Source organism: Callithrix jacchus, chromosome 14, assembly GCF_049354715.1.
Source record: "Callithrix jacchus isolate 240 chromosome 14, calJac240_pri, whole genome shotgun sequence".
In the NCBI taxonomy this organism is placed as follows: Eukaryota; Metazoa; Chordata; class Mammalia; order Primates; family Cebidae; genus Callithrix; species Callithrix jacchus.
The window spans coordinates 59,878,934-59,891,896 of NC_133515.1; the positions used below are offsets into that span (position 1 = coordinate 59,878,934).

Genomic DNA, 12,963 nt, shown 5'->3' on the forward strand with positions numbered 1-12,963 from the left:
ATAATGGAAATTAACAACAGGACACACATCCTTGTCTCTCAAAGAATTAATTAGAAATGAAAGCAACTTCACTGTCTGGAAAGGTTCATTAAGGGATAAATATGACCGAGACAGAATCCTGAATGTATTTCTTATATAACTGCCTCTCACACACACCTGGCAGATACCTGCCCATGCAGCCTTTCTCTTACACTGGGACCATCAAGATGGGAAAGAGGCGGCAAGGATTTCGAGTCGCGTGTCCAAATGACACTGACCTACGCGCAGGTGTGACAATGGCCTTTGTGTGGTGTAAAACAGTCACACAGGCAGCTGGGACTATTGCTGACTCAGAAAACACTTAAAAGAAGTGAGTGTAGCTTAACAGTTTACTAGTGCAATAGACATCTTTCATAGGAAGTGAAACTCAGGAAATTCTCTCCATGTTGGATCATGGATTCAATTACAGGGAAGGTCCTGAGAAGGATCTTCTAAAACTAGGCTGTAGTTTCCACGGTCCTAATAGTGCTTTTAATTTGGGGCCTCCTGATATATCTCCATCTCTCACTTTTTATCCCTGTAATAAGACTCAAAAAAGATCCCTCATCGTATGAAGCAGATGTGGGTGTTCTGGTTTCTGTGAACAGTCAAGAACCTCAGGTGCCTGAGTGAAACAGCTGGGTAATTTTTAAGCCTGTTTTCTGATATGAGACAGGGTCTTGCTTTATGAAGCTGGATACTGTTCCTTGCTCCCCATAAACTGTGCTGTGGTTGGAATTTCCCTTTTGGCCAGGAGCTCCCTTCCTGTTCACACCCCCTGGTGTAGGCTAAGGACAGTCTCTAACCCCTTCACAGGCACTTTGAAGGCCACTCACACCCCACCCACATCTGTTAGAGTCAGTGTCTTTGTTCTGGAACTTTTTCATTTCAACAACTCAGGAGACTTCCTGAACGTAAGCACATTATAATGATTTTACATTCTAGGAGACTCGCTTCACCACAGCATCAGGATGTTTTGATGCACAGGGATTAGATCTGAAGGTTTAGATGTTTACTTAGCTTGTGCTCCTACAACACCTGGAACTCACAGATGTGTGCGTTTTCATAACAGACAAGTATCCTCTAGGGTCAGTTTCAGTTCTGTGGGCCTCTGGGGATATTAAAGTAAAATCAGAATTCAGTTAACACCAGAGGAGAAAAAAAAAAATGTAGTTCTCTTGATGGCAGGTCATTGGAAAGCTCCCTCCTTCCCTCTTGCTTATGCTTATTGATAGTACAGGGTCATCTTTACATTTCTTTTTTAAAACTGAGGAATCCTAAGGAAGCTCTGGAACACCAGGAGCCTGGGCTCTTGGTCAAGGGCAATGGGAAGGTTAAGCCACAACTGAGGGCTGCTGCTACTGCTGCTGCAACATCTTCTCATATCCAGGAGTCTTGCCAGCATCATCTGCTTCCAACAACTTTGTACAGTTGCAGCACTGGGGACATAAAAAGAAAGCGAGGAAGCAGCAAGGCAGCTGTACATCTGCCTGAATGTACACATCCCTAATGGCCAAACCTGCCTGCAGGAAACCAGCTATGTGACTCTAACATGGAAGTATATAGGATATCTTATTTACAAAATACTCAAGAGGTAATATTACAAAAAAAGGAAATTCTTTTTCTCTAGGTTAAAAATGCCTTGCCCAATCGCTGTTTCTCACACTCATTTAAGGAGGGTGTGGTGGATTTATTTTTGTCTTTTGCAGCTGTTTTAAAAGCAACAGATACAAAATTGTAATTAATATAATTTTGCCCTATTCCATAATACCACCCTTAAGAACGTACAGTTCAGGCAGGTAATTAGCTCAGAAAAAAAGATTGGAAGTGCTACGCTCAATAAAGATTGAGCCATCTTTACTGGAAACAGAGTAGTCTCCTCTCCATCCAACATCTTCTTTGAAGTCAACCTGACCCAGGAAATCCTCTCGGATGTGGTAAGCAAAGAAGTATTTTTCCTTTCTAACACACTTGAAGGCCAGAAGACGGTCATAGAGAAAGAGCTTGTTTTTTGATGACAATCTCACCGCAAGCCCTTACATTCAACCCAAACCAGAACAAGAGGCTAGTGACTGATCCAGTGGCTGCTGGCCCAGGCTAACTAGTGTATCCAACCCCTGATGTGCCCCAACCACCAACTTAAGTAACTGGGGCAAGGAAAGAGTAAGGGGTGAGTCAAAAAGTTAGGGTCAAATTGAGTCCACTGGCTTCCAGTCAGGGAGGAAATCTTTTGGACACACACACACACACACACACACACACACACACACTTTTAAACAAGAAATGAAGAAAGTGTATCCAATCCTGGAGATGCCCTGGCAGAAGAGGAAAATAACCTTTTCTCTTATTTACCTGTCATTATGAAAAAGATCCTATTACAGCATCATCCAAGCCAATTTTCTAAAAAAAGTCCAGGTAATGTTCCTTTGTGGCTATGCCAGGTACTCAGAACAAGCAAGTCTCACCCTCCCTTCCCACTCTCCTGACAGGCTTCTTTCTCATGGATGTAGGGGAATGTGGGCTTGGCTGGGAATACCTGGCACCAGGAGTCCTATCATGTGACACATGTGCGTGTCAACCCTCAAAGGGCATGGCTTACACCTGATAGCGATGCAGCATTACAGCTCTCACAGGTCCTTGGTTAAGAATTAGCTTGGCTTCTCAGGCTTTCTTTCCTTTTGTGGACACTTGTACATGTCTCACCAGAACCACATTCTCAGGCAGCCACGCATGGCTCACTGATTTTTCTGTATGGGTAGATGAAGTTCTGCTGGGTGCCCACACTCTGCCCACTGGGAAATTTATACCCACACTCTCAAGGGCTTCTGACCAGTGATTCAGAAGTTTGAGAGCCCCAAGGTGCAAGGTTCCCTTAAGAATGTCAGCAAACTATACCTGTCGTCAATAGAGTCCACCTTCTCCTGGATGCGATCTGAGTTGATGTTCCCATCGCTCACCAGTCTCCGGCCAGTCTCCACCACAGCGTTGATCTTCTCCTCATTGGCGTCCATGGTGGTCATGAAGTCCTCTTGCTTTTTAATTGCTGCTTCAGCTCCTTCCAAGGTGGTAGGCATTTCAGTGTGAGCCAGAACATACTCCTTATTTAAAAAGAGGAACAAATTATAGCAGATCAATGAAAGATCTCATTTTCCTGTGTTCTACATTTCCATGCAACATACTTCACAACACTTTCTTCATTATAGTTACATAATTAAATCACATCAAATTAAAAGTTAGGAGAGAAAAAAAACCAGTGGGATACTAAGTGACTGCATTTCCCTCAGGGTTTAAATGCTCTAAATTTTTTTTTTCCTAAAGTGAGTGAGGAAAGGAATCAAAACTTTGTGTATTGGCCTCAAGGGTCCTCTCACGTGCCTGTCAAGGCAACAGCAATGGACCCTCTTTAAAAGAGTAACAGCCCTGAAGTTGGTGACTATCCTCAGCTGTTTCTATTTCTCTAATCTCTGCCTTGTGTACTCGGGTAAAGTCCCTGACCCTTCTAGAGCAAGATAGATCGGTCTCAAGAAAAAAGAAATCCTCATTGTACTTTTCTTTCTTTTTTTTTTTTTTTAAAAGAGACAGGGGCCTTACCCTACCACCCAGGTTGGAGCGCAGTGCATGATCACAGCTCACTTCAGCCTTGACCTCCTGGGCTCAAGTGATTCTCCTGCCCCAGCCTCCCTAAGAGCTGGGATTACAGGAGTGAGGCATGATGGCTGGCCCTCACTGTACCTTTTAAATTGGATCAATACCTCAATTATGAGGACATGCTATGAACACATAAGGGATCCTCAATGGCAGCTGAAATGGAATGGTACTTTGTAAGGCAAGGCAGCTCCCATGGCAATCTTCAGTTCCTGTCCCTTACAGTGTGATGGATTTCAATGCCTTAAAAGTATAGAGGAAAAAAGTCTCTAAATTATCCATATAATTCCGTTCAGGTGTGGTTTAAACCAGCTGTCCCAGTCAAAACATTTCAAAAGGCAGCCAGGGCTGCCTTCATGGAAAGAAAACACAGTCAGTAAGAAACCTTACCTGGTTGTTAAGAAAGGCTTCCGCTTGCTTCGTGTCTCTGAGGAACTGCTGGTAGGCGTGTGACTGGGAGAGGAGATTTTGTCTGTTCTCCCACATCTTGTGGAGCTCATTCCATCCAGTGTCCAGGGCCTGCAGCCGCTGCCGTAGAAACATGTACTGGGCGTCAGTCTGCCCCTGGGTGACCATCTCGCCCATGTCCCTCATCTTCTGATAGTCCTCCTCATAGTTGTCAATCTCGTTCTTGATGTTCTCGTGCTGTGTAAGCAGCTTCTCAGCCTCAGTCAGTGTGTTGGGCATGTCTTCTGAGGCGATTGCTGTCTGGGTCCTGGAGAGCCAGGATTGGAAGTCGTCCAAGTCCCGCAGGAACTGCTGCAGCTTGCTGGCCTCTCCCAGGGAGGCCTCTCGGTTTTTCAGGGTGGTCTTCATCTCCTCCCACACGTCGCTGATCTCGGCCAGCCGAGACAGGATGGCCTGGGCCTGGTCGGGGTGCTCGGACTCCAGCTTCTCCGCCTCCTTCTGCAGGTCACTTAGCTTTGCCTCAATGGCCACCAAGTCCCTCTCCATGCCGGTCAGCTTGCGCTGCAGGGCCATGACTCCGGCCAGGTCATTGCCCAGGTCCTGGGTGGACTCGATGACCTTGGTCTTTTCCCGAATCCAGGATTTAGTTTCGTTGCACTCGAGGTGGTAGTTCTGGATGCTCAGGGCAGACAGGAGGGCATCCTTCTTCCTGTCAACCAGTTCTCTGAACTGGCTCCACCTGTGAGTGCAGGGGCAGAGAACAAGTGTGAAAAAGGGAAGACCGACCATGGCTGAACTGCAAAATGAACAGTGATGGTTAATGCTGCTTATCTGTTCTCTCCATCTTTGCTTTGACTACATGCTTTTTGGAAAATCATCTCACTCAGACTGTGAACACCAAATATAATGGAGATGGCTCAGGATGCAATGTAATCTGGAAAAAGCCTGCCATGAAGAGGAATGTGTTAATGAGCTCCAACGTGAGCAATGACAACACATCCATTCCCAGAGTCAATTAATTCATGTCAGCAACACATATTTTACACATCTCTGAACTAAACCTAATGAACGTTTTCCAAATCTAAGACTGATGGCCGGCTGCCACAACCTACTCAAAAATGTTTACTCAACACAAAGGTAAGACCAGGACAAAGGTCTGCCCTGACAATCATGACTTTCATTGGCAAATTAGGCTACAGTCTTGTTCCTAAAGTTACTTTAAAAGGGACAGCACAATTGTCATCTTCTAATACTGTCTACACTGGACACAGGTCACACCAAGTCCCTAACTTTGGTATGGAGAGGGGCAGGTGCTAGGCTGGCTTAGATCATCCTTTTGCAACCAATGATGTTGCCCTGACAGACACTTCTTGCAAAACAAAGACAAGTCAAAAAGCAGGTGTCAATGCCATGACATCAGTGTGGTAATGTCAATGACCCTGCATGGGAAATTCCCAAAAGCAATGCTCAGTGAGTGACCTCACCCTCTCCAGCCCCACATGTGGAAGGTTGGCACGCTGCTGGCCGTGTGCTCACCTCGTGTTGAGTTTGTCCTGCTGGGCTTTGATTTTCTTCTCACTTGGGTGGCTGCTGTGCATCAGCTGGCGTGCAATCTGGTTCACCACTGCAACCCGGGAAGCCTGGTTGTTCATTTCTGGTTCTAGGCTCTCAAATCTGAAACAGCAATTTGACAAGGCGGTCACCTCCTAGGCCACTGGTAGCCACAAGGTACAGGGTAGTGCCCAGCAGTGCCCCGCTCACCTGTGCTGGATGACCTCCAGGTCCTCCAGCTTCTCTGGGATCTGCATGTTGTTGAGCCACTGCTCCTTCTCATCGATCCAGAGCTCACAGGCATCACCCTCGCTGAACATCTTGTACAGGGCCAGGGTGTCCTGGAGCGCCTGCTTACGCAGCCGCGTCAGCTCTGCCACCTCCTTATACCGCTCCTCGATGCCCGACAGCCTGCCCCTCACGTCTGGAGACTCGGCATGCTCCTGGGGGAGGGCGTTGGCTTGCTCATGCAGCGTGTCAAGGGTGGGCCTGTAATTGGCGATCTCTTCCGCCACGTCCTTGTGTTTCTTGACCAGAGACTGTGTGGAATACTCGTCATGGCCCACGTCGCTGCTGGAGACAATCTTGAGGATATCCAGCATCCAGGCGTCAATGTCATCAGCATCTGCCTGGAACTGGTGCAGCAGGGAGGCCTCCTCCAGGCGCTTCTTCCGAATGGCCGAGAGTTGCTCCAGGTTGGCCCACTGCTCCCGGATGTAAATGATCCTCTCACGGATCTTCTCCGACCCAAAGTGCTCCTCTGCGATCATGTCTTCGCCTTCCTTGATGGCCTGCTCAAAGTGGCCACTGCGGCCACTCATCTCGTCCTCAAATGCCCGGTGCTTGCTGAGCAGGCGCATGACACTGGTCAGGTCTTTCCCATAATCATCAGAGGATAGAATCTTCTCCTTTTCCCTTATCCAGCCTTCCTCTTCTGCCATCTCCCAGAAGAACTTCCAGAGGCGGCGGGACTCTTCCAGACGGGCCCTGCGCTCAGCCGCCAGCTGGCAAAGCTCTTGATAACAGAACTCCATGTGGGCCACGCGGTCTCGGATTACCTGGGGGTCGCAGGGCTTGTAACCTGTTTAACATCAATGAAGGAATGTGGGTGTGTGACGGTGCTCAGCATAGGTGCAGACTCACTCGCAGACAGTGAGCTACGTTCTTATGATTACCAGCTCACTGTTAAATCTAAATGCAGGGCTGTGTGATAAGGCAATGAAGCACCTTCTAATATCTTGACTGAAACAGGGGTGAGGGCAATGAGATAAATATTACTACTTTTTTTTGGCCCAACTGCAAAGTGATCACTTATGAACCAAGAAAGCACTTGAATCATATGAGAAAGGCAGCTGCATTTGTTTCTAGAAATATAAGAAGCAGAGCTGGGCGCAGTGGCTCACGCCTGTAAACCCAGCACTTAGGATGGCCAGGGCAGGTGGATCACTTGAGGTCAAGAGTTTGAGACCAGCCTGGCCAACACATAGAGAAACCCCATCTCTACCAAAAAATACAAAAATTAGCTGGTGTGGTGGTACACGCCTGTAGTCCCAGCTACTTGGAAAGCTGAAGCAGGAGAATCACTTGAACCTGGGAAGGCGGAGGTTGCAATGAGCCAAGATCTCGCCACTGCACTCCAGCCTGAGTGACACAGTGAGACTCTATCTCTTACAAAAAAAAGAGAAAGAAATATAAGAAGCAAGCCAAACCATTCCAATCATCCTCCAAACTGAGCTATCTTTGACCAGCTGTGAAAGTCAGGAACTGCTGGAGCAGCCACACTAGGGTGTCGGTGCAAGGTCATAGAGAGTACGATATGGCTCACTGTTAAACACTAAGCCACTCAAAGGCAACCAGCATTTGTATATTTAAGGAAAGGACATATCAATTCCAGAAAAACAAGACAGAGTTAGTGTTCAGAAGGCCACTCCACTGTATCTCATGCTCCCATGACAAACCCACCAGGAATGTATAGTGGCACAGTAACTTTAAAAGGTCCATTGTGCTTCTATAAATCTGAATCTCTGGTGACCAGAAGGTAATGCCTGGAAGGGGCCATCCTTACCTTCCCCATCTGTTGCGAACTTCTGGGCGGAGGCATTGACACCTCTCACCCGCTCTGCTTGGATGCCAATGTCTGCTTCAACCAGGGTGTGCTTCTGTAACAGGTCTTCCACACCAAGTAAGTGTTTGCCATAGTCTTGAGATAATACTAGCACCTGTGCAGAAGAGGCAACCAAAAGGACATCTGTAACTATAGCCTTGACTTCAGCATCACATAATCTTTGAACAAGCAGAGAGCCAGCAACAAAGCTGTACCTTCCCTCTAGCCTGTCGTGAACCCCACACCTTCAGGGGAAGATGAGGGCCAACAAACAAGAACAAAACAAATCAAACCTGAAAGCCTGAGTCAGGAGAGCTATCACAAACTAAGGATCACCAACCTTAGAATAAGCAAGCCAAATCTACACTAAAGAGTGCAAAACAGAAGAAAAATGTGGCAGGGGTGGGGGAAGGAGAGGGCTATATGAAAGATTTCAAAATATAAACTGAAGCTTCAAGAAAAAAAACACTGCAACAACTACTCAAAATATAAAATAAAACAAAGATGATAGACCTGGTCACTTCAAAGTTGAAAGAAATCTTTTAGAAGTTGCTGAGCCTGTAAGTGGAGGCTTTTCCACCGTTAAGAGCTTATTGGTATGCCTCTACTATACTTAAATAATCCATGGGAGAAGAATCTACTTGAAAAGCTTACAAGCCATATTTTTAACTTAATAAGGAAAGTAGGGTCAGGCGGCTGTCTTGCTTAGTAGACCCCAAGCAACTCCAGGGTTTAAGTTTGAACCCACTGATACTTTCTTGTTTCTTCCATTAACCAGCCAAATTTGGGGCTCATTCTACATCCTTGCCAGATGGAATTTCTGCTTCACTCTTACTTCTGAGGAAGTCTTTGGACCAACCTGAATTACAACATGCATCATGATTTATAAAATGAAAGTCCCTTTCTGCTACATTTTACCAACATTTCCATTTCAAGAGGTCAAGAGAGACCAAACCTACGAACACTGTAAATCTGGAACAATAGAAGAGAAAACTGATGATATCAGGTGGCCTTGCCCCTCTGCCAGAAACAGTCTAAGAGGTAGGCAACAGATGACAGCTTATATCTTGGGAAGGAAATCTCTTGCATAAGGTCAAACTTGGGAACACAGCATGCTGAGACAAAGGAATCTTCATGGGACTGGCCGAAAACTGACCTATTTTCTTCTATCTACAAGGCTAAAGGCCTACCAGCTGGAGAACTGCTTGACATGGCTGAGTAATCCATGGCCCGCATTGGAGGACATGAACAGGTACAGGGCCACGGCACAACAGTAGGTCTCTTCCTGGGAAGGGGGAATGGTTAGAACTCTATGCTGAGGGTGGTCAATAAATGGCACAAGCGGCCACTGCCAACCAGCCCATCCTATGATCATGCACATATTCCTGCATTCCATCCTTGCAATAACTGGTTAAGGTAGACAGGATGTATAATCTCCATTTAAAGATCAAGAAAAAGGGCTCAAAGAGATTAGGCAACTCAGACACTCACAATCCGAACTCTGGCTGCCTGGTTCCTGGTCTATCCTCTGTTCACAGCACCTACTACTCTCCTTCCTCCTAACACCACCTCTCCGGGACCCCCTTCCCAATGTAGTATCACTCACTCACAGATCGATGAACTGGTAAGTTAGTTTAACCCTGAAGAATTAAAAATAAAGAAAACCACAATGTGATTGATTCCCTACAATGGAATATACCTAAGATAGATCTTACTCATAGAAACAGAGCTCTAGCTACTCAACTGGTCTTTACAACTTTTTCACCCTTCATGTCTCATTTAACTACTGAGCTAGCAATTTTCCTAGGGGTGATGTGGCTATTCTCTAGCTGTACAGGTGAGCAGTTAGACAAGGCATGCAGCTGTATGTAGGGGTTTAGTGAGTAGGTCCTAGAAAAGAGAGCCCTAGTTGGATCAGCTCTGCCCTCCTTCCTTTCAGTCAGGTTTTACCTTCATTTCGTCCATCCAGTCCATAATGTAGAGCATTTCCTGGAATATCTTCTGCAGCCCCAGGTTCATCTCGAGCCGCTGTCTCCGGGCCCTGAGCAGTTCCAGTAGATATTCCCAGAGCCGGATGACATTGTCCTTCCTCGCTGTGATGCGCTTGATGTCATGGTAATTCTCAGCCTCAAGCTCCCTGGCCACTGCTACCACAGCCTGCACACGCTCCTCGTATGCGGCAATGTCTGTCTCAATGGCCTCATGCTTTTTGGTGGCGGCCTCAACTGCGGGAAGGTCAAATCCAAAGTTGTCCTACAGAGAAATGGAATGAAAACAAGGAAAATAAAAAATCCTGCCAGGCCCATTGCCTCACACCTATAATGCTTGCACTTTGTGAGGCCGAGGCGGGTGGATCACCTGAAGTCAGGAGTTCGAGACTAGCCTGGCCAACATGGTGAAACCCTGTTTCTACTAAAAATAAAAAATTAGCCAGGCATGGTGACACATGCCTGTAATCCCAGCTACTTGGTAGGATGAGGCAGGAGAATCACTTGAACCTGGGAAGTAGAAGCTGCAGTGAGCTGGTATTACACCATTGCACTCCAGCCTGGGCGACAAGCATAAAACTCTATCTCAAAAAATAATAGTAATCCTGTCCCATGCCCCCACTACTCCCCACTCCCGCCAAAAAGAAAAAAAAAAACAGAACAGACATAAAATCCTGAGCACACATTAATCCCTGACATGCTCAGGATTAAAGCCAACTCAGACTCCTAAGTCCCCCTACCCCACTGGTCTCTGCCTTGAGCTTAGATAACCTCCTCAAAGTAAACTAGTAACTGCTCATTTTGCAGAGGAGCTCAGCTCTTATCTAGTACCTTACTGAAAAGTTAGAGCAGGTGATAGCTTACGTCAAGCCAAGTGGAAAAGCAAGCCACTTTTGTTTATTTCACAACCAGTCTAAATGCCTCAAAGGTCAAAGATTAAAGAAAAGAGAGAAACTGTTAAAACTTATTATAAATGTGAATAGTTCACACACACTCAATGGCTCTAAACAAACTCTGCTTGAGCTGCTTCCAAATCTATGAAAAGTTACATAAATAGAAATGTGTATCAGTAATTATAAACATCCTCTTCATAGGAAGTGGCCAAGATGACCTGACAGTTCCTCCAGAATACTGGATGTTGACAAGCAGTTGTCCTCTGGCCCTATGCCCCTGGGGATGGTCTGTGTTTCTAGATTACCCCAGGAACCATCTTTTTAACAATGTCTAGAGCAGAACCTGAGACACCAGACGCTGGTTTTCGCTCAGCCAAGTCTCCCTCATAGCTGCCTTGCGATCGAATCTGCGGGCGAGCTGTTCCAGTTTCTCCTGTCTTATGAGCTCATTCCGCAAAGCCAGTTCTCTTTCGTGTTCAGCTTTTTCCAGTCTTTCCCAGGCCTACAAAAATGAAAATACACACAACATAAACACAAACAGTTTCCTACAAGTGTTCAAAGAAACTTCCGTGGCTATAGCCAACAGCTAGTATTTCTCAAAAAGACCTGAGAACTTGAATGGGAAATCCCATTCCCACCTTCATTGGCTCTCAAGCTTTGAGGAAAAAAAAGGGATTTTTCTCTCACTGTATCCTCAAGAAAACGCTCTTCTGTCATCTAAATCTAAAAATTCTGTGTTGTATTTGGAAAACAAAACTAGAAATATAAAGCAATATAAGTAAATTATAAATCTTTTACTTTAAGAGGAAACAAATTATCTTAAACAGCTTTGATCATATGAAAAAGATAAATGACTTTTCTAAGAAATCATATGAATCTCATTCATTCCACCCTGAGCCACACTTTAAAAATTTACATATCTGAGTATTTCTTTCAAAATCCTGACCTATTGTCCACATTAAATTCTTTCCTATGAAATATCTTTCTTCACATAAAAAAAAAAGATCCAAACATTCCTCTCAAGGGAATCTAAGTGGGGCCAGCTGCAGAGGCTCACGCCTGTAATTCCAGCATTTTGAAAGCAGAGGTGGGAGGACTACCCTGGGCCATATAGTAAGACCTTGTCTCCATTTTTAAAAAAAATTATTTTTAATGAGCAGAAAAAAGGAATGCAGATGTGTACAAGTGACCAGAGTTCTAGATTTCTCAAATTTCTTTCTAGTTGGAAATAATGCCTGCTGCGAATTTCTATAACCACAGGCATAATAGGCACGATGCTGAAAACTGTTTGACAGCTTAGCTTATCTAATGGAAGAAGAAGCCAATATCCTAAGCTCCACAACCTCTCAGATTCCAAACACATGAAATAAGGTTTCAATTTCTCCTTTCTGTAATTTAAAAATGTTTGAAACAATTGCCTCAGATGAGGGGTAAAAGTAATTATGAATCTGAGTAACGCAGTGACTGGCCTGCACCAAAGCTGGTTTGATAAAGTCTAACATTGTCCCCCAGAAGCCTCCAGCAGCCTACCCCAGCACCACTGCTTGCTTGATCCTTTGTCACACCTGAGTACCAGCTGCCAACTGTTAATTCAGCAGGTGGAGACAGCCCCTTCCATTCTCTTGTCCCCTTAGCAGTTGAGACCTAGTGATAGGACCTGAAGCCTCCAGGAGGTCAGGACTCATGTCAAGTCCAGATCCACTTTACCTTGTTGATGTCAGAGATGAGCTTCCCCTCCCGGGGCATGTAGACCTTCTGGTTGTTGGCTCTCATCTTGCTCTGAATGGTGAAGAGCAGCACTTCCAAGTTCCCCTTCTCAGTAAATCTAAACACAGGGGAAAACATTCATTTGTTACTGGAGAAAAAAAAAAAGATTCACACACTTATACATTTTAAAAACCATTTAACTGTGGTCTCACTTATGTGAAATACATGTCAAAGAGATAGCAGTAGGGCACTTACTGGCTACTGCAAACCTTGAAATGTACCAAACTGTGGAATTTTTTTGTGGTTATTTGTTGTTGCTAGATTTATATTTGATGGTGTCAAGGGCATGCAATACTCTTTCGTATTCACTTCAATCAAGGTTTAAACCCTAAATCCTGGACAATGGATTTCATTCATTCATTTATTCAGTGCAGTTGAATGCATTCAACACAGATTATTTCAAATGTCTACCTAATGTAATTTTCAGTGAGTTTTAGAGACTTTACAAAGGTATATGCAACTGAGTTTTCAGAAAAGAAAAAATGACTTTGGAACTATGGTAAGCAATAAATAAGGTCTACAATCCTTATTTAACAATTATGAACCTAAAAAAAAAAATACAGAAAACAAAATCAAACTTTTTTTGGGA

At 45.0% G+C, this 12,963-nt stretch overlaps 1 protein-coding gene across 21 annotated transcripts in view; it reads right to left on the bottom strand.

The window, feature by feature from the left end:
• The window catches only part of SPTBN1 (spectrin beta, non-erythrocytic 1), a 216,361-nt gene that overhangs the window by 34,889 nt on the left and 168,509 nt on the right, over positions 1-12,963 (bottom strand). For all 21 annotated transcript variants that reach the window (XM_002757747.6, XM_078349340.1, XM_035272578.3 and 18 more), the window contains 8 exons: positions 12,315-12,432; positions 10,951-11,109; positions 9,677-9,979; positions 7,688-7,841; positions 5,833-6,703; positions 5,608-5,745; positions 4,054-4,810; positions 2,914-3,116 (listed from right to left, as the gene is read on the bottom strand). In XM_002757747.6, the coding sequence (XP_002757793.1) occupies positions 2,914-3,116; positions 4,054-4,810; positions 5,608-5,745; positions 5,833-6,703; positions 7,688-7,841; positions 9,677-9,979; positions 10,951-11,109; positions 12,315-12,432 (2,703 nt within the window). The remainder of the gene's footprint in view (positions 1-2,913; positions 3,117-4,053; positions 4,811-5,607; positions 5,746-5,832; positions 6,704-7,687; positions 7,842-9,676; positions 9,980-10,950; positions 11,110-12,314; positions 12,433-12,963) is intronic.